The sequence below is a fragment of the Sparus aurata genome, chromosome 9 (genome assembly GCF_900880675.1).
Source record: "Sparus aurata chromosome 9, fSpaAur1.1, whole genome shotgun sequence".
Taxonomy (NCBI): domain Eukaryota; kingdom Metazoa; phylum Chordata; class Actinopteri; order Spariformes; family Sparidae; genus Sparus; species Sparus aurata.
Window position 1 is genome coordinate 5,414,735 of NC_044195.1, and position 27,978 is coordinate 5,442,712.

Here is a 27,978-nt window from a genome sequence, read left to right on the forward strand (position 1 = left end):
AAAATAAAATTGACAAAACAGTTCAAATAGGCCCATCTTTACCAGTTACAACATTACAGTGATGTGCAAATGAATGCATCAATACTTGCAATATAATGCAATGCATATAATTATATGTTATTTTGAAAGCAATCCTCCTGCATGAAGAGCACTTTTACTTAAAGTACTTAATAGTTTTATACTATACATCTGCACTAACATGCCTGCAGACAGATCTTGTCACATGAGATAACGTAGTTATGTCTACTGGCTAGTCATGTGGTCAAAACATCTGGCTGGTGTGATCTAATTGCCAAATGTTCTCAAATTTTACTATTGTAATGCTACTTTTACAAAAGTAAATGATCTAAATACTTTTTCAATCATTGTGTCTTAATGCACCATTGAACAATTTGCCAATCATCTTGATAATACACCAGATGCATCCGCAGAAATTTCCTCCGAAAGATGGATACATTTCAAATTTGTATCTGCCACTGTAATGGAACCGGCCTAATCGACCTGTAAAGACACATTTGATCTTAAATGCAAACTTCAAAGGGTAGCTCCTAGTAGCTCCTAAATTGGGACACAGCTAGGGGTACTGAGGTAGAGATGTTATTTCATGGAATTACAAGAAAGTCAGACAGACACAGAAAAATACTAAACCCTGTCTATGCAGTATAGCCACATAGTGCACACACACATTAACATATAAACACAATCACTGACATGCACGGCCATGTTAGCTGTAATGTTTTACAAATGTGTGAGTCTAATATGAGGGAGAAGATGGTGATGGATGAGGAAAAATGGAACATGTCACACTGACAGGATGAGGAAGGGGCTATCCCCTTAGGCTTGGACTGCATTATTATAAAGAAAATGACGTGGGCAATGGTGGGGCATTTTTCTGCTCTGTTGACGTTGTCTGTTCTCCGCCATTGTTTACAACTTGAACCTTTCTGACCAGGTAAGAGCAGACACTGTGCCTGTGCAGGGGAGGGGGGCTGCCAGCAGTGTATGCACAAGAGTGATTGACACTTCTCAGACACTCCCCTTGGCTCTGATTGGTTATGTTGAGCCGGGAGCGGTGGATTCTTGCAAATCAAATTACAGCAACTGGGTGGAGCCACAGACGGTAGATTTTTACACAGCTGACCTGTATCTTATTCTACTGTCAGATCATTATGACAATTTTAGCAAATATAACAAAAAATAGTTACAGACCACAGCTTTAAGTTTCCTTCGGAAGTAGTGACTCTATGTTCTATTTATTCTGATAAACTAAAAACATCTTCATGAGCTTGTAGTGAATACTGACGAAGATAAAAAGCCAGCAGGAGCAGTCATGTACACCATAATATCCTGTTGTCACCAAAAGGAATTTTGTTTTCATTTTTCCCTCACATGTCTGAGTAGGGCTAATGACAAGTCAGTGACCCTGTCAAAACCAATGAGCTGCCTGTCAGTGTGACTTAAGGACATTGTTTATACATTTCTGAGTTATGAGTTTCTTTAAAAACACCTTAGTTAGTAGATTGTAAGCAAATATGAACCCTAACGCGGCAAAACTAGATTACTTTTCATTTGGTAGTCTGGACCAGGGGAATTAATATACATGTAATGTATGGGGTTTTACTATATATAGAACATTTTACATTTAATTGATAGATTATTGAACTGGGTTGGCATCTGGGGAACTGCATTAAAATGTTTCTAGTTGGACTAACTCTTCAAAGATCATAACAACAATCCTGTGTCTTCCTCTGCTCTCCCTTGTTACACCTGTGTCTCACTTATTGCATATTAGCAAAGTTAATTACTTAAGGTCAGATTTATCTTTTGACTTACAGGTATCACATAACTCTTTCACAAATACACAAACACACACACACACACACACACACACACACACACACACACACACACAGTAGCCACAGAGAACATGCCATATCAGTTGTGACAGCTTGTCATTATGCTTTAGCTATACAGGACTCTGTCAGTGAGAGGTAAAAAAGCCAAATCTGCAACACAGCAGTCATCAAATCCTGTCTCATATAATAAATTCAGTGCAGACAGAAATGTTTTCATGGGAGCACCTAATTTAAGTCTTGATGGTCTTGATCCCCCTTCAATTAAGTACTCTGAAGCTCTAATTTCATGCAGGTGCAAATCGTCAAGCAGACATCTCTAAAATTGCACAAGCCTCTTTAATGTTGTTGACATTTTCCACTCTGGCTTCCTTTTTAAATGCATATTAAAACACAATTTCGTGCAATAAGGGCACAGACTGTACCGAGTTAGACTAATGGATCATTTTTAACAGAATGCCATCCACATATGCTTCAGAAGGAGCATCAAGTTACTGCAAGGTGAGTGTACCAACTGCAGTCTTCTTCTCTTCTTGAGTGACATCATCTCTGAGAGGGGGCCTAGTGTGCATCCTGAGCTCTCAAGACAATTTTTCCTTTCAGAAAAACAACAAATAAATAATTTTCTCTGGAAAATTGAAATAATATATCCAGTCCAGTAAACAGGATTATAATGAGCTGTCATACAGTTGTGAGTATGTATACAGGCTATTGCTTTCCCCAGTATTTTCTGTATGGGCCTCATCCTTTGCATATAAACCACCCAAATAGGACTAAGGAGTGCAACCGTTTAAAAACTTAACTGCAAATACCATCTTATGAGCATTATGTTGAGTAGGATTTCTCACAAAACACTCATTTGGATCTAAGGTGGCATATAGACCTTTCAAAGGGGCTCTGTGGAACTTCTGTGTTGTGCTGGAAGTTTCAAATTCTAAACTAACATTAGTTAGCTACTGTAGCTCTCTGTTAGCAGAGCAGAGAGAGTTCTTCACAAAGAAATCCAGACCAGCTGTATTAAACAACTTCAACAAATTGTCCACAGGCTTGTTTAGGCAGCTGAGAGAGATAGGGAGGGTCTAATTTTTCTAGTTATGTTACAATCTGCTCACATATGGCACATTTAAAAGTGATAAATAAATGCAAATTGCCCCTTTAGGTTTATTTACAAATCTATATGTATATATTTTAGGTTATAAAAACTATAATAACTGTTTGTGCTCTGAGACCATGCATGTGACTAAACAGTGGCCTGCAGCCTGAGCCATTAGGAACATATCTGTTACTTTAAAAGAGGATAAGAGGAATTAATGTGACTTGCCATTACTGAACCTTGACTCAAATCCACCTTCCAGTAATGAATTCCTCCTTATAACAATGCATTAAGGCTGCGTTGTGCCATACTCAAGACTGTACCGCAGGGTCTATCGATACCTACGACCCCCACCTGGTGACCAAAGCTGTAAAACTCAGTCAACAACACCCTCCTACCTTTGTACCACAAGCTGAGCATTGGCCCTGTTTCACAATGTCAGTGTATTGCACTATTCATCAAAATAAACAAATGCACATAGACGTACACAAAAACAGACCAGCACCAGGGTATACAGTTATAAAATGCCTTACTTGAAACTCAAAGGTCTCATCAAACAGTGGGTCGTCCTGGTTTTGAGCAGCAGTACGTGTCCGCTGTTCAGCACAGTCTGCTGGTACGCCATGCAGCTCCAGAACCACATATGGGTCAATGACCTCCCCCTTTGCCCCTGACCCCAGAGGCTTGGGCAGGTTGTGGGCACTGATGACCTGCACAGTAGAACATAAAGCAGAATTTATTACTTGGTCGAAACAATTGTGAAATTGTCAAATGTAATACTTTGCAGGGAAGCCAACACTAAAAATCTAATGTTTCAGCTAGAATCAAAGACAGAATATTACAAAATACAACAGAAGTGACATCAACACCTTAATCCGCAGAGTTTGAGGGGGCACTCCTGGCACACAGCCCTGTGTATGAGCACTGAAGTACGACACCTCATCCCTCATTACAGCAGGTCGGAGAACATAACCACACCTTCCGTTCTGTGAGAAGCGACCTCTGTGAAGGTCCAGCATGGCGCCAGGGGTCTGCTGGTTCAAGGCCACGAGCTGGACCCCTCCTTTCCAGTATCCTTGTGGGTTGGGGTTACTGGAGTCCAGACGCACTGAACTGGGTCGTACCCTGGTAAGGGTGCGTTTGGTGAACATTACAAGGTCTTCGGGGCTCTCAGTGGTCAGTCGACCAGCCTCTCCCTCACCCAGGGAGCACAGTGTCCAATAAGGCGGCTCAGGAGGCATCGGCGTGCTGGGGGAGCAGGGACTGCTGGGTGGTGACTGCTGCTGAGCCTGTTTGTGACTGGCTCTTTGGCTATAGAAGCTACGGCTGCCTGTCCGAGCAATAGCCACCAGGTCTGACAGATCTTTGTGGAGGCGGAGCTTCCTGGGTTGAGAGGGTGGAGGCACCACCAAGACCACACCCAATTCTTCCTCACCAGGGATGGTCATTCGCCGTCCTGCCAAAGGCCCCCCTCCTCCTATCTCCTCATCCTCCTCAGATACCTCCCCGTCAGACCCGTTCTGCTCTGGAGGGAGCTTCTTCGCCACTATAAGGACGCGTCCCTTCAGCTGTTCTGGGGAGGGTAGGGTCGTGGCTCGCCCACCCAGGCTGACAGGTAGGGCCTCTGGAGTGTAAAGACGGGAGCCAAACACTTTCTTTAAGTGGTGTGCCATGGTGCGCTGCTGACCAGGAGAGCAACGCTGGCACAAGTACAACAAGAGTGGGTACTGAGAGGTCAGGAAGGCATACTTATTGACCACCTCCAGAGCAGAGCGGATAGTGACAAGTGCATGGTGGTGGTGATGGTGGTGGTGATGGTGGTGGCGAGGGATGTCTGGCCCATAGTCGACCCCAAGGAGAGGCTCCCCCTCTGGGCCATCAGTCACTCCCAGCTCCACACATCTACAGCCGGACTGCAGGGCCTTGATCAGCCCTCCCAGGTCTGCTCTGCCGTGGACCTGGTCATCCAGCAGGTAGGAGCGGTACGAGGTGCTGTGGAAAAAAATCAATAATACTATTCATCAGCTGAAATATTTTTGAGGAAATTGCTGGTGACACACAAAACAATCACTGACTAACACCTAATGACAACAAGATTTATAGAGAAAACATTTTAGCCCAATATTTTAGCCTTAACGCTGGCCACCTGATCCTGTGTTGCTCGACACGTGTTGCCACACAGTAAGGCAGTTTACCGTTCCAAAAAAATGTAAATAAAATGGCCTGATGTAGAATGTAATAGTGGCACATTTTATCTAATTAAATATGAACTTTTTTTTTTTCAAATGTTTGTTTTGGTATGCAGAGTGCAGTGAGTAAGCAGAACCATCTGCTAGATGAGTGGACAGCCACTGTTAGAAAATGAATGGTTGAGGCAGTTCTTTCAGAGATTGTAAGCTTTATATAGAAATGTTCTGGAAAAAAAAACACGACTTTTTACAGACTTGTGGACCATCAGATATTACAGAATGTACATTTTTACTGAGTGGTGAGCTGTTTTATTGACCTCCTGCTTAGCCGTACTGTTGCTATAGCAGTCAAGCCTTTAACTCTTGCACGCCACAGGCAGTTCACAGTGGTCATGTTCATTATGAAATCATTTCTGAAGCAATGATACACATGAATGTGAACACATGAATTATATAGGCTGAAATTACGACTTACGACAAATTATATTATTATCATTGTACTTCTATGAGTTGGTTAAAAGCTCTGTCTCCGACTGACTCTATTGGACAATCTTTTTTATTGATTTTTGCACATACATTATTAGTCCATGAAAAAGCAAACAGCATGCATCAAAGCAAAATATAGCAGAAGGGATGCACAGATTGGAACAAACTCTTCATTATCTCCATGACAGGCTACACCTAATCCATAAAAGCTCCAGAGTCCCTTCCCATTTTTTCAAAAACAGATTAATTCTCCCACCAGTACAATACCTCAGTCTCTCTAAGGTTATACCATCAGATACAGGAGATTTTCACATCTGGACATTAGAAGGATCATCCCCAACCCACTTTGTCATTATAGTCTTCAATGCCAACATCAGGAGAGACTGTACTATGTCTTTGTGCATCCTCAGAGAGTCTGGTAGACTCCCCAGTAGGCGCACAAGTGGATCGGGGAGCAGTTGCTGCCCTAGCTGTACTTTTTCCTGTGCATACTGCCTTTCAGAATAGTTGGATTTTACCACAATCCCAAAAACAGTCTGGTTCTAGTACTTATTCTACATTTGGGACAGGTAGAAGAGGCTCCCGCTGTATACTTACAGTAGATATTTTGGGATAGCTGACTGACCTTTCAACAGTTCAAAGACAGGGCAGTTTCTCTAATAGGTAACATAATCCAATGGATTCCAAAAAAAGATTATCTAATCTGAATACTTTTGGATTAGTTCAAAATCAAACATCTAACATATTGCACTTTTTTTTTACTACATTCACATCTGGTAGTGACAACTATTGTAGGTAGCAAGCGAGTGAGCCTGACATGCTTATGTCCATTTACATTAGAACAGACAGACACACTGTTTAATCCATTCCTTATACAGCTATCCTGCTGTTACATTTTTTGATTTGGAAAGGCTAATAAAAGTTTACTTCACACCACTACAACATGTAGAATAACAGAAGCTGGACGTGCCTAGTTATGGTTTGGTGATTTGAAACCTATTTATGGTTTCTAATCACCTGTTCAAGGTACGGTCTTGACAAATTGTTGTAATTTATTCTTTAAAAAAATGTCTATATACCGTATATGATTTTTTTCTTTTTCTAAAAGGTGTCTCCAATCAGACTAAAATGCACCACTCACCTGATGTAGTAGTGGGACAGAGGCATGTTCATGTCCTGACAAACACCCAAGTGCTCTGGGTCGAGTAGCTGGCACTCTGGAGACTGCAGGTAGCAGGCGAACCCATCCAGACCCAGAAGTCCTCGCTCTCTGCCCTGGGCTGAGGGCTCAAAGCGCCTCAGGAGCTCCCAGCAGCCCTCAGTTGTAGCCAGAGAAAGGCCCTGCTCCGTCTCCAAGAAGAGGCGCAGGTCCTGGGGGTCCAGACACTCACGGTCCTTCGACAGCTGCACCAATAAGAAATAGACATCCGGCCGGGTACAGAGCTCACAGAAGGCCTCCTGGAACTCCTCACGTGTCACATGGGAGGTCAGCTTTTCCTTGCTGCGCTGGATCTCCTTAAAACGCAGGCGGACCTGTGGAAAGAGAAAGTGGATAAAAGAGAGGAGGGTCAGGCAGGCCGGGCAGTTAACGGAGCCGTAAATGATGTGAGTAAATATAATCACTTAATCAAGCTGACAATTTTTATCAAACTTGATTTATATAGTGTTTTAATAGAGATATTAAAATGATCCACATTAAACAACACAGTGTGTTTATTGTTCCTTCTCTGTCATCTTTCCAATTTCCTTCCATCTTTTTTTGGTCTGTTTCCTCTTCCTCCTCTATCACTTTATCTTGTTCTGTGTTCAGCCAACGCTTGAAAAAAATCTTCCCTCTCTGACATCATCTTGTTAAAATGTGCCTGAGTTCTAGCAGGTAGTCAGCAGTCATGTCAAATGTCTGAGCCAATAGACTGTTATGCTCTCAATGTCTCCACGGTAACTCAGTCCCTTTGAGCCTGCCTGATGTTCAGTCATCAGGTGATACAGGAGCAGGTAGTGAGAAGCTACAAAGCCATGTCTAACCCCATATCAGAGATCTAAACCAGCGAAAGCAAAAAAGCAACAAATCTCTTGTCATGACGGATTAAACATTGTGCTGCTCTAATTACAGGAGCAGACCATCTGATCAGGAAACGCGCTGCTCCTGCTGTGGCTGAGGTGATGCAGATGAAGTATCACCTGCTGTTATGACATACAGTCATGATTACAAAGATGTTATTACAGTACATGATGGTTTGTTTCTTTGCTTTCTGCCAGAAATTGGTGACATTCTTTGTTTTGTGAAGTTATGCTAGCTGTTTAGCTGTGTTTTAGCTTCATGTGTCTCAAACATTTTGTCCCATACACTGACTTTCTGTGTGGTACGCTGTAGAGATGCACCGATCGATCGGCAACCGATCGCAATCGGCCGATAATTCCCCTATCGGTTTTGATCGGAGTTCTCAAAATAGATCAAATCAGGCCGATCAGATGACGTTTCAATATAGAGACAGTGCACTGGCTGCATGCAGGGTGGGAATTTCACGGTGGCCATGGCCGCTGCTGCCCCGCACTTTGGCCTTGATGCAGCGTGAAGAAAAAAAAACTCATCGTACAGCCACAGTGGCCTCTGTGCCCCTGGCCCGGTCAGCGTAGCGGGCTTGCCTTTAATTACAGCCACCTGAGTGCACAGTAGTCACTCACAGTAACTTCAGTGAGTCCGCGGTTTGCGCAGGTGGAGTCTCATCATCACGATGATCTCTAGTGAAAGCCTCTCACACAGCAGCAGCGTCTCAAAACAGAAGAACGAAACTTACAGCACAGCGAGCGCTCGCAGCCGGTTTTGACATGATACGTAACTGACTTATGTGGTAGGATTTAGTCCGGTAAAGTTGGAAATATATTCTCAGATTCGAACTTCCTGGATCAATAACTCATAAGTGAAACCTTATTAAAACACAAACGACGGCTCTTTCCTACCGTAGTGAGGAAGACAACGAGCTGCAACCGTATTTTCATCTAAACGAGCGTCTGGACATTAACTCTGGTCTGTATGGTCAGCCAGCTGTGAGACGAGGGCGCAGGGACCGTCTACAAAGTGCAACACCGAAAAGAGAAACTACAAAAAAATAAATAACTTCACTATTATTCAGAGTGTAGTGCCACCAAAATTACTCCACTCATCAGTGGTCTCCTGCTGGTTATTCTACAATTTTTTGTTTGGAAAAAATGTGCTTTGCCATAATTTTGGGGAATTTCTATTGGGAGAAATATTCAATAACACTAATATTCAGTGTGGTGTCACAAAAATCACCTCACCCTAACCCTACTTAACAAAAAAGGACTTTCCAATGTAACTTTAACTTGATTTTGGTATTAAAAAAATGTTTTAATACATAATCCATGTCTTATTATAAATTAGGATGTTATGGTATCAGTCAGAAAGGTAAATCAACAAATTTTACCCAGTGGCCTTGTGCCCTGTCATGGGGCCTTGGTGCCCCTGAAAAAAAAAGTGCAGGCCAAATGGACTTGCCCCTAAAATGACAAAATTCCCTCCCTGACTGCATGCATTCCCACTAGTAAGCTACAGTTACTCTGTGTAAGCTGAGTCCAAGTTGTCTCTAAGAGTCTCTAGAGTGTGAAATATTGCACATTGCCTCAGCCTGCAATAAAACGGTGGTCAATTCATGATACTTTCTCATCTCCTAATTTTTATACTTAATAATACAATGTCAATGCTGTTTAAGAAAAATCATTAATTAAATATATGAAAGTTACACAAGACAACAATATAGAAGAATTTATGGATTTGACACTGTGATCGGTGATCGGCAATATCGGGATCGGCAGATACTGCTTTTGGTGATCGGTGATCGGTGTAAAGGTCGGATGTTACACGATCTGATTTCGGTTTTTAAAATGTATGCAAATTGGCACATTTTTAACGAGATAAGGCCTCATTTGCATATTTAAACACTAAAATATAAAAAAAAATTGCAATACATTTTTTTCTTAGCTTAACATGAGTAATCAACTGAGAAAGTTTCATGGTGATATCTATTATTTAATTTTTTTAACCTATTCACCCATAGTGTCTCACCTTAAGCCACTCACATTCCTAGTAACCTTCACTGCACTTAATGATGTTGACCTCTTAGAGTGCTATCAATGGCATAAATTAGTTCCTCATGCCCAGAAGCTTGGAAATACATATTTGGTTTACATTTCTATCATATTTAGATCCTAAGATACACACATTTACAAGTTTGTGAATGAAAATGACATATTACAGAGGTCAATGACCTTTGCCTATGTGCATTAATTCTGTCTACATGGATCATAAGCATGAAGGTGTACAATTTTAAATTTGCAACTAACGATTATTTTCATTGTAAATCAAGCCATCATTCCATTGACCAAACAACTACACGATTAATATAGAAAACAATTGTCAGAAAATTATGAAAAATATCGATCAGTATTTCCCAAAGTCCAGTGTGACGAGTTTATCCACAACGCAAACATATTTAGCTGACTGTCATAGAGGAGGAAAGAAACCAGAAAATATTCATATCTAAGAAGCTTGACTCAGACAATTTGGACTTTTTTTCTTCTAAAAAATATTCAAACCAGTTAAATGATTAACAAAATAGCTGGCAGTTACTTTTATAGTTGACAGCTAAACAGTGGCAGCAGCTGTAAATGACTCTATTCATACTCAGAAGGCCCAGCCATTCTACCCCTCACCTTGGCTTCCTTGATACCCGGGTACAGTTTACAGATAGTGGCGACTGCCACATCCTCTGACACGATGCCATGGCCATCTTCATCCACCTGGGCGAACTCTGCTGCCAACCACTCACTCCTCATCATGCCTCCTAGGCTGCCCTCTACAGCCACACCCCCACCTTCACCCAATACTCCTCCTCCTCCTACAACACCTCCTCCAGCCCCCCCAATCACTGAGGGGTGGGCCAACAGGTAGCGGAGGCCTGTCACCCAGATGTTGGCCACATCTGCCGACAATGCAACCAAGTCCAGAGACTGCAGGGAGGGAAAGACAGAAAAGATCACTGGGCGAATGGGAACACAAATTAGGTTGTAGGACTGTAAGATTATCCACTGTAGATCTGTAAGGATGAAACATTAATATGATACCTGGTAGTCATCCCCATGTATGATAGAGAAGGCTGCTTCCTCAGCCAGGTGTTCAGACAGAGGACCGTTATGGAGGAATGTCTCTGTGCTCCTCCCAGTGCGAACCTCTCGGATGGTGGACACATCCAGACGAGCCTTGTCTAAATCCTTCTTAGACGGCTCCCAGCGTAAGCAGCTGAGGTCCTGGTCCAGGGTGTAGAAACGACAGTAAACCCTGGAATTGGGCCGGATCTTCTTCAGTTCACACCCGCCCTGCATGAACGCCAAGCAGTCTGCTGCACTGCTCACCTGGGATACAAAACCAACCACAACACAACTTTATGATCCATTTTTAGCTATAACATACTTTTTTATCATGTTACTATATGATAATAAACTACCTTCTTCTCAGAGGGCATGCTACTGAAGGACACAGTCTTCTTTCTACCTCCACCCATCTTCTGCACTGAGGGATCCTGGGAAAAGACAAAGACGGACGGTTAAGAAGAGTCAGATAATCAGATTTATGGAACAGTCAAAAATACATACAACACTCCTTTGGTTTCCATCAGTAGTGTAACTACAAAATATTGACCTCTAGTTATACAATCAATATTGTATCTTGAAAAAAATATTGCTTTTATATGCAAAACTGTTGGTATATCTTGAATGGATTTGTAGTTTTGAGAACAATTTTAAAGGGGAATTCTGCTATTTTCAAACCTGGACCTTTAATTTACACGTTTCAGTGTGTAAATGATTCTTACTTTGCAAAAGTTGTATAATAAGTCAGGTAGATCACCTCAGCTGGCAGCCAAGACAACAGAGAAAAAAAGAGTTGTTTTCTTCACTGGCACGTTGAGGATGTTATTCTGTGTCTGACAAAAATACAGAAAGAATTCCTACAGAGACGGACCTTGTTGTTGAATAATCAGACTGTTCAGAAAACACATGTCTTGTTCAAGGAGAAGTCTCCTTCTGATTATTGCAAGGTGAGCTGTTACAGCTGTTGCCTATTCTGCGTTGTGCAAGCAAATCTGATACTATAAAATACTTGTGTTTGTTGTAGGAAAAAAATATCTTATTATTTTACAAAAAGGTCTATATCTGTATGAAACGTTTCCCTAATGTTGTCAGACACTTTGAATGACAACCTGAGCCAGCCAGTGGCAAAAGCAAGCCCTTTCAGTCGATGTATTGCCAACGGTTGTAGTTGGTCCACAAGATTATGTTGCAGCCATGTTGCATTGACAAGCTGAGGCGATCAACTGGACTGATTCCAAAACTTTTGGTAAATATGAATCATTTACAAACAAAAAAATGTGAATATAGTGTCCAGGCTTTAAAATACTGGAATGCCCATTTAACTTTACTGTTCGAACACATTGATTTCAGCCTCTGTATCTCATCAGGATCAAACAGCATTTATGAAGTTTATTTCGAAGGGGGGGAGGAACGTGAAAAAACAATATACAACACAGTGCTGCATTCACAGTTAAAGGCATTGGCCATAAATGGCTTTGAGAAATGGTCATGTGGTTTTAGGCCAATAGATGGAGGTGGTGCAATATTTGAAAGCCAGTAAAGTGAGGAGCAGTAGAGAGTGCACTAGTGTATGTGGTCTGAGGTTTTGCCAACTAATGCCAACAAAAGGGTAAACAAAACTAAAAAACAAATACAAGATTAAAAAGAACCATGAAACTGATCAATTCAAAATAGAATAAAAGAATGCATTATAATCACATGGATTATGGATATGAATTTGTGAAGACACAGAAATAAAGATCTGAGGTTGAAACAAAAAATCAGTAATGTTTCTCTCATTCCAGAGTGAATAAAGATATCAAACACTAGAATGAGATGTGACTCCTTGGGATGATGAAACGGGATTAGTTATATTCTCAGCATGTAATATAGCTAACAGAGCTCCTATGTTGTACGATTCACTCTTAAAGAAAATGATTATGTCTAGTTATATATTTAACACAGTCACTGTATGATACAAATATCCCTTTTAGCTTTTGAAAGAAGCATTTGATAGAGTTGTTCAAATTGACATGGTTGGTACACGAACAGTTTCTACACTTTCCAGCTTGAAATTTTCATAGGCTCATTCTTTAAATGTACAAGAGATGGACTACTGGATTTTGATATTTTGGGGGCTTGTAGGAGTGTTTCACAGCTTTTTCTTTCACTTTGTTTTGTGTTCTTTTGCAGAGGAGCCGATCCACCATGTAATCTCAGTCTCTAAATTTGGCCCGAGCTGCTTTTATTTTCTCAGGGTCCTTCAAAAGCACACATCCTTATTTAGCCTGCATGGTGAGCTGGCCTGCAGGAAGGGTTTCAGAAGAGAGATGGAAGCTCCGTGCATGCAGATGTGTTTTTGTCTGTAGGTTTTGTAGAATGAGGCCAAGAAGCTTTATATATATATATATATATATATATATATATCAACACATGTATTTCCTCCATACTGTACAGTGTGAAAACATTTAAACGGAGCATTTAAAAATGCTCAGAGGAAGAAGGAGGTTTCACACACTAAAAGAGGAAACAGCTGTCTGTCTTCTTGGCAACATACGAATAATTTTGTCCTGCACCCTTCAAAAGGCTCATCCGCTCAGCTGAAATGATGCATCAATTACTCAAGCATTCGATCGACAGAAAATTATTCTGCCAACCATTTCAGTAATCATTTAATAATTACGTTATCTTTAAGTAAAAATGCCAGAAATGCTTAGGGTCCAGCTTCTTATGTGATTATTTGATAGTTTTCAAAATAATCACAAAATAATCACAGTATTCATCATCAGAATGTGAAATGTTTGAAGCAGTTTTCTAATTTGGTAGCAGCCACAATCTGTATTCAGCACCTGAATTTAGTTAGACAGCAGCTCATGACTGCAACCTGAATTATCAATACATTAGGAGGCATTAAACACATACGTGATGAAAAGAAAGCAGAAATATACACAGCATGGCAGCACCACCAGTAAAGAGAGAGAGAGCAGTGGAGCGCAGCAGGTGGGGTTTATATGAGCGTAGGTTAATGCAGCCAGACAAACCTTCACATTTCACAAAACAAAGGAATGTTGAACTGCTGCCCGCTGTGATCTTAAACTTCATTAATGATTGTGTTTAAATTCAAGTTGGATGGAAAAAAAAAACAACAGCATCTGTCCACTAGTAGTGTGAATTACTGTCATGAGATACTATGTTTATTAACAAAGTGCTTCACTTTGACATGCAAGCCTATATTTAAAGGTGTAATTTGCAAGAAATGGCCAGAATACACAGGTACCTTCAAAACTGCTGACTGCAGGGGTGAGAGGACACAGCAGATGGACACAGGAGAGGCATTAAATGGCATCAGAGCCAGTCGGAATATAGATGGTGTACGGTTTTATTGTTCTGTTTTGTTCAAAAAATGATTGTTAAAATATCTTGTTTCTTGTCATTTTGTGAGTTTTTATGTTCTGTTTACCTATTAGACTGAGCACAAAACTCACCTAGTTTACAACCCCCAGTAGAAATTATGGAGACCATCAGACGGATGTGACTTGACATTCTGTTGATAGCGTTAGTCCTTTTTAAAATGCTTTATAAATAAAGTTCTTGCCACATCTGACTGATTTCCCCTTGAATACCTGCTTATTTCCTCATTGCAATCTTCTCTCTCTTGCAAATCCCATCCACACTGGGTCCACGCACTCTGAGGTGGAGAACTTTCACAAACAGCAATAAATCCAGCAGAGTACATAATCCACCCCTGCTAACATGGCCCCTTCTAATATGTGGGCGATTCTCTCTTAAGTGCCATGACACATAAATTGATTACTTATATCAAAATAATTAATCTTTACCAGAAGCTAATGAATATCTGTTCATCTTGTTCCAAAGGTGACAGATGCGTATATCTTATTTAATGTTTCTTCTCTCATCCAACCACTTCAGCCTATTTTAAGCTTTTTGTACAGAGGACCAGTAATGCTGTCTCTATATACTCTAGAACGTACCCTTCTCACAGCTCACACACACACCTACAGTATTTTGGAACCCTGCTAACACCCCTTTCTTTTTGTCTCCAGCTACCGACAGACTGATTGGCATCTTCATTTCTGCTCGGTAAGCAAATGTCGATGTTAAGTTAACTTTCATTAGCGCTACAACATGTGATTTTTACTGAGGGCCCTGATAATGGCTTTTCACTGATTTGTAATGAGCTGCAATGGTTCTTCTGAAATGACAGCGGTAAATGACAGCAGTAATTACACGCTGGGCTGAATGCAGAGAGTGGGCCCCGTCTCCTGCGTGCTGGCTTTTCCCCTGCTGACTCCATTTGGTATGTACAGATTTAGGTGTATTTGCAGTAAAGGTTGTTTGTCTTCAATATCTAAAATTGCTTCCAAGTTAAATGGCCTTGAACATGGAAGCAAAAACAATGAAGATAAAGTGGTGGTGGCAAAAACACCTACATAACACAGCATACCAATCAACCACAGAAATCCACTGACAGTTTTATTTTGTCTTTCATACGTGTCAAAATAAGAAATACTGAAATGTTTTGTTCTTCCTAATATGTAGACAAGGGCTTTACTTCTTCACTGTCTGGGGTCCACAGACCCTACTGCTGAATATTTAAAACAATAACGAAAATAACAACAACGCTACAAAAAATAATAACACTCATAATAATATTACTACAAGTACTACTACTACTATTTCTACAAGCACTACTACTACTACTACTACTACTACTACTACAGTAACATTGATGTACTATAATACTATCAACATCAATTACAGATATACAGCATATAACAATAAGTTATATAACTAGGTTTTACAGCTGGGGTCTCTACATAAGAAGAAAATCATGGACCTCCCACAACATTTCCTGAAGGGGTCATCAATCCAAAATCAAGGGCCTAAGCAATCAAAGCATCAGGTTTTTTGAGCTGATAAAGCGAGCCCAGGATCTCCAGGTCCAAACACAAAAATGATCAGTAGTCACACTTTCTATTTCCATATTTCCATCTATTCTTTTCCTCTTTCACTATGCTGTGGAAAAAGGTTCCATCCACATCCTCTGAAGTACAAAGAGGATCTGGATGTGCCAAATCTCCACTACCAATCACAGACAGACAGATTGAGCTGATATGTGATGAAAATGTGTCCAGATTTCTGAACATCTGTGATTTCTCAGCTTTGTGTCCTAATACCCAGAACACTTTATTGAAATATAGTAGTAAAACATGGCTTTGTGAGAGGATTTTTGAATGAGATAAAAGAGGAATGCATTTCCTCCCATCATGCCGCTAACTTTAGTCTTATGCTGTACACATGAAGCCAGACAGACAGATTTTTCATATACATTGATTGTCTGTCATACTGTATGCTTTGTATGACATTTCAGCTTGTGTGAAACTTAATATTGTGTGTGAAGTATTGAGTGTGTGAGGAGCCGTGTCAAAGACGTACAGACAGAGCAGTAACCTGACATCATCATCTATAATGAACATGAAGGCATTGAGGGCAACCTGAGCTTGGGCTGGAAAACCAGGTTTCCAGACTCCCGGTGGATCCTTTTACGGGCTCACTCAGCCTCAACACCAACAATCTGTGGTTACATACCAGACACTAATCAATGATTAATGTCATTTCTATGTGATCGGCAAAGGTAAGCAGTGAATCACAGTTTAATAACAAGCTGTGGCAGCCTGCTGAAGCTTCTGTTGTTCACAGCTTACCTATTGTCAGACTACAAATAAAATAAAGGTCCATTCTGTCTTTACTTTACTTCTATACTGAAAACCCCCCCACACACACACACACATACACACACACACACACACACACACACACACGCACACACGCACACACACACACATACACACACATACACACACACATATTTGTTCAGTTATTAAATCTGCATCCAAACTGGTACATATCCTGTGTGTCTTCAGTACATGACTGTTAGGCCTCCTTTCAATACTCCCAGGAAGCAGCTGAACGCACACTGTGGTGACACAAGATCCAATGAGGGAGCTACATTTCAGGCTTTAAATGTTCTCACAAAGTCCTCTAAACATGATTTGAGGCCTCAGCTCTGCTTCCTCATTCCGAGGATCTTAAAGATCAGGTAGGGACTGGTTGTAGGTGAGAAATTGCACAACAGGCAGAGACACATGAGAAAGACCATGAGACTCTGGTAGGTGTGGAGCGTCAGGAGAAACATACTGTGGATACAGATATAAAGTGAAAAACAATTCTCTTAAGGAGAAAGGAATCACACAGCGTTTTCTGATCTGATGGCACTATCAGCAGGATGATATTATTTGCCTGTCCCTTCTGAAAACTGTTGAGAAATAAATCAGTTTAGTGATGTGGCAGAGCTGTGGTTCATTAAGGCTTGGTCAGGTTTCAGGAAAAGTCATTGTTCTGGTTAAAATACACTATATGTTACAGGAAACTGTCGTGGTTTGAAATCATTACTTTGTTAATGTTAGAGGACCTTTGTCGCCTCAGTAACAATAATAAACACTTCATGATCGATTCACAAATGATCATAGTGATGCTTTAAAAAAAAAAAAAAAAACATGTTGACTAATGCTTAGTAACAGGAAACAAACAGCAGTCTCATATGTTAAAGTCTTAACCCATCCGCCCACCCCAACCTCCTGCCTAAGTGGACTTCATCATGCTATAACAATGTCATCTGGATTCCATTTTTAATCTTGTCATCCAAACCGCTAAAGGGCATTACTATTGAAATGGCTGATACTGTCCGGGTGATATAAATCCATAGCTTTTATTAAATCTAAACAAAGCAGAAAAAAGGTCAGATTTTTAAACCAGGTAAATAAAAAAATAACTTTTGCGCCAACATTAAATTATTTCTTTCATGAAACAATTTATGAGGGATTTTATCATTAACCTCTCCACCTTTTCTTCGCTTTGTCTATAAATGGAAGCATTTCCTGAGCTGTGCAGGTTGTTCAACAACCTCTTTCTATTTTATCAATTCAACCAGCCTCACTGACATTACATTTGTATGTGTTGAAAAACAATTATCATTAATAATGATATTGCATTATCTACGCACTTATTTTTTCAGAAGTGAAGAGGAAGAAGTGGAGACATAAAATACAGGTAAAACTGATTAATCGTGAGAAACTTAACACAACATCCACTTTTTTAAAGTTGTTAAATAACATCAACAGTAGTTTCACTGACTGATCCAGGCTTATCCTGCAGTGTTCAGAACAACAGGTGTTATTTTCCCTATTTTCAAATAAAGTCCTCTAAACCCCACAAGAATCAATGAAAAATGCCGCGTTGGTGTGTGTGAGGGTTCAAGGGCATTTTTTTAATTCTGACCAGGACGTATTGAAGCTGAAATGGGCTGTTAAGTTTAAACGTGGCGATCATCTGCTGTGGATGACTACAAGATGTGCCTGACAGCTTTGGAAAGTAATAAGTTGGACCTTGTGTTGGGAATACTCTTCAGTAACAGGTGAACATTAAGTCTGGTGTATTTCATGGCAAAAAAATAAAAATAAAAAACAATGAGCCCAGTATACATCACACAGGATAGAAGGATAGGCCAAACACAACAGTGACACCTCAGAGACAGTCAGGGGCTGAGCTGAAAATCGTTGCCTTGTCCCATTCACAACACATACATGTATTGATTTCCAATTCCAATAATCCCGCAACTCCCAGCACACTGAAAGACACAGGGAGATGGTAAGGTCAGACTTTCCAGTAAAGGCAGTTTGCTTATTTATCTTTTTTCACATAACTGTCCCACTAAATGTCTTTTTTATTAAGTTGGTCAGCGAGGAGGCTGGACAGACGAGCTTAGAGAAAGCAGGTCAGCGGGTATTTAGGTGGACAGAGCAGGGCGGGGGCGGCCATGGATGTTAGTGATGCTTTGGGGCATGGACATTTGGGAACACTGACGTTGCTGTGGCTGTCATTACTAATCCAGTGTGTGCATGTACGTGCACTGCATTATGTGAATGTTTCCACTGTCACTTTGACATCTCAGTGCATGACACACGATGCCATCCAGGAAACTATGGCCACGTCCTCATAAAGCCTTTAATGCAGTGCTCTGCTTGGCCTAAAAGGGCATCTATCAGTTATAATCCACAGCCTGCTTTAAGCCTCATCTCCCTCTCTCCGGCTTGTTTTACTTCTACGCTCTCTTTAGCTCAGATGTGATCATTCTCTCCATCACTGAGTTGCTGCGAGGGAAAAATCTCAGCACAGATGGAGAGATGCTGAAGAGAAAACGCTGAGAGGAAAAGAGAGGAGACGTAAGATAGGTCAGACAAGACAATTTAAGAGAAGGAGTTAAAAATGAAAGGATTTCTAAAGTGGAGGTAGAAAAAATTGACACAAATAAAAAATACAGTAAAAAGGAGCAAACTGAATGACAGAATATATGACAGATGGGAGATGAAAAGAGGACTGAGATGCAACAAGTGGCAACGCAGAGAAGAGCAAAAGCAGAATAAAATGGTTAGACAACAATGGGTCATTGTATTGAACAGGCTGAGACAGCACATGAAGTGTTTACTGCAGCTGTCTCTTCATTCAGTAGCAACTATACAGCATGCACACAGCCAGAGCCAAACAATACAGCAGAAACTGGCTCTCACGTGGAATTAAATATGTCATTAGACTGTATATTATGGTTAAAGTAGAGTCATATTAGTGAGGCATTACAACAGGGTCTTTTCACAAGAAAACACAAAATAAGGGACAGACCATGTTTAAAACCTTTCCGCTGAAGAAGTTTTGTGGCCAGACGTTGGTCAATGTTGGACATAAACAGCCCAGCAGTAACAGGGGCTGTGAAGCTGAAGTGGCTGGGCAGTCTGCTTGGCAGACTCAGTTGTCTGACCATCAGTCTCAACACCACAGTTAGAAAAACAAAGAGACAGGTGTGGGATGCTTTGAAAAGGCTGAGGAGATGGACTCTTGGATAAACTCAAGAGATGAGGTCACAGAAAAATAACAGCTGAGGACGAGAAGTGACCAGGTTAGTGTTAGGGTAGGCTTGTCATCTACAGCGTGTAGGTTGCTAGCTGCGAGGTAGCTGTTATGCACTGAAAGCAGTAACATACTGATACCCAAAGGGATGCAGATACCTATGGCAGGCTTATACCAACAGTCTATATCCAGTGAGCCCCGCTAGCCTGTCCTGCACAGTGACCTTCAGCAGCTGTAACACAGACACTGGATACTCTAACTGAAGTGAACCAGGCAATGAACCATATATGTGAAAATCAGTTTACAACTGTGACTAAACTCACACTCATACACTTGTTTATCAATCCCTACATTGTGCCTGCACCCTGCCTCAGTGTTTCCATCCATTGACAAGCTTGTTTATGCAACTTGTTAACCTTGTGCCCAATGCTCTCACACACAGTCTGCTGAACACACCAGACCAGCACCTGGCAGTTGCATAAATCCAGTCCCAAATCTGATCCTATGATCTAGCTAATGATCCCTCAGCACATTGGCAGAAGATTACCACAATAGATTACTGCGCTGCCGACCGCATCCATAGTCTTACAGCCACTAATCCACAGCAAAGGATGGGCCGCTGTGTATCACAGTCAGCACAGCGGCCCAGACCTGTGCCAACACACACACACACACACACACACACACACACACGCACACACACCCATAAACACACACACACACACAGGCATTTAGAGCATGGTACACACTAATGGCAAGAATTTAAAATTTTTAATAGTGAACCCATTCATACCACTAAGAATGTCTTGATTGATGTATTCAACTGTATACAGACTAATAATCTCTTACTACTCCTAACTGTATGGGGCTCCATAGACATGAAACTCAAATGTCTTTCACAATGGCTCTGTTCTACCTAAGGTCAGAAATGTCTAGACCGCTTGTTTTGGTTGACAGTGCGTGTTCATGTCAAGGTTCCCCAAAGTTGAGCTCGGCACGGGATAGAGTTAAAGCCTTGGAATGTTCTGTATATCATACAACCTCTAGCATCAGAACTGCAAACACCAGGCTGTGAATCAGCGAATGATCTACCTTCAGCGCCTCCAGATAACCCCACACCACGGATTGATAGAATAACTACAAGGATGTGAAAGTAAAATGTTTCATTAGTCATTCAATTTCATAGCTCACACGAAAATAAATAAAAGAAAAAGACTTAAAATTCAGAAAAGCGATCAAAATGTATCATTCTCTATATTATTCTTTCGTTTGATATTCAATCAAGCATCCAAAATCCCAAATCAAAAAATGACTTGTTTTTTCAATGTGATACAAAAAAAAGTAAGCACACGTTTGTTTGTCATACAGTTTGGCCATTTTTCAGGCCACTGGCTGAAAAATGGCCAAACTGACGGGGTCACTCATCCTCCGGAGTCGGTCTTCTCTGCAACTGCAGTGTCTCTGGTCTCCCTCTCAGCCCTGGTCCCACTGATCTCCCTCTCTCTTGTTGTCCAGCAGACTAAAGTTACCAGGGCTATGACAAAAATCTCTGTTATCATTATTATTTCCTAACTGTATGTTCAATGGCTATGTGGTGTTAATGGGCTGTTCTTATGCTTTCTCGTAGTTGGTTTGTAAAAACAGCGAGCCAGTGACAGAGCCAGTGAGGCAGATTATCGGCCAGTTGTTCCACCACCACAGCGAACAGGCTGCTGGGCTATGTTGCCGCTGCTCCGCCAATGAACAAATGATGTGCAGACAAAAAATAAACATCTAAAATTTACCTCACAAAATATTCAACTGCAATCATTGTGAGATGTGTTGAGGAGCCATCATTGCCAGGGAGAACTTCAAAAAGAAGAAGAGGGCAAATAAAAAAAGGGAGGTCAAGTGTAGTAAAATTTGGAAGCATATTTTTTGTTTTACTCGATTGTGGCTTCAACGTCACACTAAAGCAGCAGTTTTCACATTCAAAACCCCCTTTTTTTTAAATACTTCCCATATTGGATGAACGTAAAATATCACGTCTGTGCAGTTGAAGGGGAAAATAAAGCTATTCCAAATCCTGACGTGTGTGTGAGAGAGTCTTACAGCATGATTTACTATCTCTTGTGCTAAATTGCGCACAGACACTGTGCACTGATGACGTTCATTGAGAGTTAAAACAGACAGAGTGTGCCGAGGCACAAATGGAGTCAGTGTGAAGGAGCAAAACAAGTCGTGGTGGATAAAAAAATCTGATCAACACTTTGAGCGAGTCGTGCAAAACCAGAATGATTAATTGATCTCCGTGACTGGAAGTGTCTGTGAGTCTGTGGGTGGCATGTGTGTGCAGATATTTCAGTGCGTGCCCACTGATTGTATTTGGTTGAATCATCCAATAAAAGATATTATAACTGATTCCCACAGTACCTCTGCGTGGTATTGCTCGTCACGTCCTGCACAGTATGGATTCTGTACTGTACAATGAACCGCTGCAATCAATCGCGTCTACTGTGATCATTACAAATGCACTGCAATTAACTCAGACTGATAGGAATCACAAAACATCAATAAGCTGGAACATTCAGGCCGGTAACCTCAAGTGGTCTGTGAATGATAATGTTTTTGTGATGATGGCTGTGTATCCACAATGTGTGAACGTCAACATGATGGTTGGGTGTGAATATGCATATGAAAATTAGGGTTATTTTCTGCCATGGGATACAGACGTCATTCTAATACAAGCTCCATCAGACCAGAATAACTGTTCCTGTTCTCTGACATCACTTCATTATCTCCTTCTGCTGCTTCAGGACATCTTCATTTTCTCATCTAAAAACAACCTGCTTATGCCTTTAATGCGTGTGCACTTACAATCAGACAACCTGCTCCAATTGCTCCTTCTGCAAATGTAATGGATCTATTATGCAGGCCATTGTGTTCAGCTTTTCTTGTACAACAGCTGAGGGCAGGGTGTAGGTGGGAGAGGGTGAGCAAGCTGTCTGTATTTGTATTAGCAGTGTCTGTATGTTAGGTAATGTTGTTTTTGTTTGTATGCGTTTTTATTTCACAGTAGTGTCTATATAGTGTCATCTCAAAGGAACCACATTATGATTACATGGTTTAATGTTCCAAATACACATTTTTCTCAGACTGCAGCTCCTCCATTCACTCTCTGACCGAATGCTTCCTCCCAAACGCGCAGTCTGCTCTGATTGGTCAGCTCTCAGAGGCCTAAGCAGGCACTGCCCACTATGTTTTCACATCTCTCCAGGTATTTTTGCAACTCAAGCTGTGGTGAGGGAGTGTCTAAACGGGGTGACTGTATAGTGTGACATCACATCCTCACACAAGTCCTGATTGAGCTTTTGATACTTTCACAATATTCATGTGGCACCTAGACCTTTTCAGCACACAAGCATTTATAGATAAATTCAGTGGAAACTTTTGTCCACAGTGAGACACTTAAACAATAGGAGAACAGCTTAACCTCATCCGGTAGCATCTCCTTAGGAGTAGGAAAGACAGTCAGCTGACATCATTATTTCATGGTGTGAATTTTGTCAAACAAAAACAACAGAAAACCAGGTTAATGACAGCTCTGCTGGGTATTTGGCCTAATTGGCATGTAAAGTAACAATCACAGCGAATTTCAGAGACGACTTAAGATTCACATTTTATAACTTGCAACAAAGAACCAACTCTATGGGTTACGTCATCATTTTTGTAAAAGCTTGCTTTACCCCAAACACACTCAGGGCCCTATTTAGACGTGTAAGCACATTGCCTTGAGCGCAGTGCGCCAGTGTGTTTAGGGCGTGTCCAAGTCTATTTTGCTAGTTAAAGGGTGGATAATCTGGGCACAAAGTGCGGTGAACGGCACAAAGAGGTAGCATTTTGAGTATGAATTAGTCATGGTTTTGTTTTGGGTGGAACACCCAAAGAGGAAGAGTGTCATCTCCCATTCCCCTTAAAGAGCCAGGTGCACCAGGGCCTGGCACATATTAACCAGTGGCATGATCAGTGCTTATCCTCAGCTACCGGACCCTCTGCCCCGCCAGTTCACAATCACCTGTCCCATCAACAACTCTGTTAAACTGCATATGAAAATATAACTGAGAAGGAGGAGGAGTGCTGTTCCTCTGTGTGCGCGATTCTCAGTCCATGGATCCGACGGGACGGCTCATAAAAAGTATCATCCTGATCAATAACTGGTGGGATGAGAGGGGAAAAATACGTCCTTAGTGAGGAAAACATAAATGACATTACCTGCAGCGATCACCCAGCAGCAGAAACCATATGTAGATCTCTACATTAATATGCGCATTTGCGCACAAGATCAGCTGATAAACTTCATTGACTGTTTAAAGCTCCTGACTCATTCCCTTTGGAGAGTTTATATCTACAGCTTTCAGTTTCACTGATTTAATGTGCCACAATATTTGTCACAGTGACATGAGTGTGTTCAAGGAAAAGTTTAAAATAACTGAAAGCAGCCTCTCAAATCATAAAATCAGATTGTATGAACGGTGTGAACCTGCATTAGATGCATGTAGGTGCATCTAATGTGCTCTTTAAATAGCAGTAAACAAACCATACTTTTGACTTTAGACCAGCTTTTTGTTGGTCCATGGCGCTGTCACTTTCTACTGCCTCAAGATAGAAATCCACCATCAGTACGTCTGACCACACCTCACTTTAAGACCAACATGCCCAGGGGCGCACAGGTGGGCACAAGCACATTTGCTATTTACACAACCTGGGTGCTGGATGTGAAAATGACAACTGCGTCAGTCTGAAACTAGCGATGACGCCTGCGCTGTGCGCTGCTTTGCGCCAGACTTATGATAGAGCCCTCAAACACCAAGCTGGCTTTATATGTACAAACTCAGTTGAAAGCTCAAAAAGAAGTGTTAATGGACCTTAACTAGAGACTTCTGTGTTAAACATGCTGATCTCAAATCAAGAATAAACTTCTATGCTTAAGACAATTTTATAAAAATGATATCCAATGAAATTCAATTCCAAAATTCATACAAAAAATGAATGATGAAAGAACATTCCGTGATAAAGTGGTCAGTTATAATAATATATTCCCTTATTTCACAGCATGTTGGTTTGTTTATATTTTACACAAAGTCATACAAAATATTTTATTCAGAATCTACGATTTATTTATTTAAAACTGAATGTTATGGGGTTCCTAATCATACCAACCAGGGCACTTCATGTCATGCATGTATTCATAATCTCTGCTTTCCTGCATTAATCTGGTTCTTCTCAGTAACCTGGATTCTTGTGTGTCTTGGCTGTTGCTGAAGGGTTGGCCTCATGCTGTGTAGATGATTGTAAAGGACAGCAGAGTTGATGGGGACATTTCAATCAAAGCCCTGTTCACCACAGGCTTGAACACACACATACACGCGCGCACAGACAGACACACACGCCGTTAACAGGTCTCTGGCTCTCTGCCCGTCTGCCCTCATATAATGAAGAGAATCTCTGATGGATTTCAACAAGGCTTTCTTTTCACCTTGCCTGATCCCCTACACACATACAAACAAGCTGTTACACACTCACACAACTAAAAAACAATGCCACTGGTTAAAAAAAGATGGGGCGTGCTTTAAAATTAGTGCATGGGGATGACAGCATAAGGCGCTTGCAGACATGGAACACAGCATTGCCAGCCTCATGTATCTAAATATATCTATATAAAAAAGTAATGTTTTGTACATGAAGAAACAAAAGGCTGTACAAAAAAAGCAGAAATATATGAAACAAATAACTCCTAGCAACAGTTAAGAAAGACTTGAACAAAATCAGCAGTCATTGGTAAAATGAACTGGAAGCTTGGAAGCAAAATCTGTACACATTTATAGCATCTACGAGGAAATTTCATTTTGTGTTCTCAAAATGAAGAAAATGAAATGCATTTTTCCATGAGCAGGACCACCTGGCATTTTTTTAGATCTTAATCTGGAAGGCCATGCTCTGTTTCAGAGGTCAGCTTTTCTATTTTTCTTTACTCAATTATTTTTCTCTTTGCTGATTCTGCACCAGTATCAGTAAAAACCACAGAATATAATGTCTAAAAAAATATCCAAAGAAAGATCTTCATCTGCTTCCTTTGATATACATTAGGGCTGTCAAAGTTAACGCAACATCCTTGTAACGCCATACATTTTTTTTACGCGCGATTAACACTAGGTATCTTTTAAAAAGAATCGCGCATTGTATGATTTACGGCCGTCGATGGCACCTGTTGTCTTGATCCAGAGGGTGGCAGAAGAATAAGAAGGGGAATCAGAAGAAGAAGAAGCATGGCGTTCGGGTAAAACACGGTGGACTGAAAAGCGAAAGCGAAAGGAAATGGAGAAAGGACTTATGAACTGCAAATTTACTTTCATAACACTGCCAGATGGTTCGGTCGATAGGACAAAAGTTATCTGCACGTCCTGTCGACATAAAATGAGTTACCATTTAAGTATGTCGAGTCTCAAATATCATTTGCAAGCCAAACACTTGGCAGATGCAGAGAATTGCGAGTTAACTATGGACAAAATGCGATTAATTGCAATTACAAAAATGTATCGTTTGACAGCCCTAATATACATATATGATATATTTGATACATGGCTAACTGCCAAACTTTGTCTAGAAAAATGCAAACATAGGCTCCTCTGGTCTGCTTACTGTAAATTATTTGGTCTAATTTTGGGGGAAATCAGACGGAGAGACAGCTGGGCTAACCTATTCAATACTGCAGATGGTCCAGAGAAAAAGTGCCTCCCATAAAATTTAGACTGTTTACAGTTTAACCAAGTTCATGATCTCCCTCATGGCTGAAGTCAAAGATCTGATACAAACTGTAGTAAGCATGTTTTAATATTACTGAAGTAGTATTGAGGGTGTAATTTATGAGAAGCAGCCAAACTTTGCGGCGCTTAGCTTAACCATTTTTAGCAGCCTGCTTCATGGGGAGGGGCTGACGCAGACCTGACGCTGCGTAGTGTATGAGGACAACAATGCAGGCGCGCGGGGGGTCGGGTTCGGGCCCGGTTCGGGCAGACAATTCATGCTGGTGTGTCGGGCTGCGTCGGGTTCGGGCTTAAAAACCCTGCGGGCCGGGTCGGGTCATAATTTTCAGGCCGTTGAGAACTCTAGTAACTGTGCTTAGTATGATTGTTGTTGCACTGTCTGCACCAAACGGGGATGAATAGTTTTTATAGACTGATCTATGAGAAGAATCTTTACACCCATAATTGGCTCTTTCACAGTGATTCACAGTTTAACTGATTTTACCTTCATGTGCATAATCGTTACACACAGAAGAACAAGGCACAGGTTTTAATCTCTAGGCATGTTTTATATTGCGCTTATGCAGTCTTTACGTAAATCTGACTGCATTCAGTTCAGCCATAATGAAAGTGACATGGAAACTAGGTGCAACCTTAAGATTGCCATCATGACCTTTACTTTAATGTGATGAGCTCAACATGCTGGATTGCCATTATATTTACATAAAGAGGTGCAAGTCTGACAGGGGGTAAATCTGCATGCCTATTGTTTCTGTTACAATCCAGGAGCATGTGACATTTGGTTCTCTCTCTAGCAGCAAATAGTAACCACTGCCTTCTGCAACACACTGCATATAAATTAAACTATTGTGACACTAGAGGACAAACGAAACCCACCCAGACAGACAGCACAGCAACCTCTCCTTTATGTCTAGACAATTACCCAGTTACTCCATCTGCCTGCTCTCTCCCTGCCTTTTATCTCTGTCCGTCGGAGATGCTCCGTTTCCCTTTCTTCTACCTCCCGTTCCTCCTACTGAATCCCACCAGTGACTGTCACCTCTGACCCTCTAAGTGCTGCACCTCCTCACCTCTGCTTTATGTCAGCCTTGTACCTACACCTCCATGTCGCTCACCTCTCCTTTTTCTCTGTCCTCATTCATTGCCCTTTTTCATCTCTCTCTAATTCCTCGCCATTGTTTGCCCTTTATCCCTACCCTTCTTTTCTCTTACTTTATCCCTCCATCTGAGCATTAGTGCTATCAAGGGAAGGCCTGGAGAGGTCTTAAGGCAGTGGCCACAAGGGGCCCTTATCCAAAGCAATGACACACTTCCAAGTCAAGAGGACATTTGTTATGTAACAGCTTAAAGCTTTGCAGCTTCTCTGGTGGGCCTCTGACTCGGGTGATATCTACAGATGTGCGCACGCACACGCACAACGCAATAGA

The 27,978-nt window shown here is 41.2% G+C and overlaps 1 protein-coding gene across 1 annotated transcript in view; it reads right to left on the minus strand.

Moving 5' to 3' along the window:
* plcl1 (phospholipase C like 1) overlaps nucleotides 1–27,978 on the minus strand; it is a 99,307-nt gene that overhangs the window by 18,966 nt on the left and 52,363 nt on the right. Inside the window, exons 2-7 of the mRNA XM_030427798.1 lie at nucleotides 11,144–11,218; nucleotides 10,764–11,051; nucleotides 10,353–10,649; nucleotides 6,763–7,154; nucleotides 3,816–4,938; nucleotides 3,480–3,656 (exon numbers count right to left, since the gene is read on the minus strand). Of these exons, the coding sequence (XP_030283658.1) occupies nucleotides 3,480–3,656; nucleotides 3,816–4,938; nucleotides 6,763–7,154; nucleotides 10,353–10,649; nucleotides 10,764–11,051; nucleotides 11,144–11,218 (2,352 nt within the window). The remainder of the gene's footprint in view (nucleotides 1–3,479; nucleotides 3,657–3,815; nucleotides 4,939–6,762; nucleotides 7,155–10,352; nucleotides 10,650–10,763; nucleotides 11,052–11,143; nucleotides 11,219–27,978) is intronic.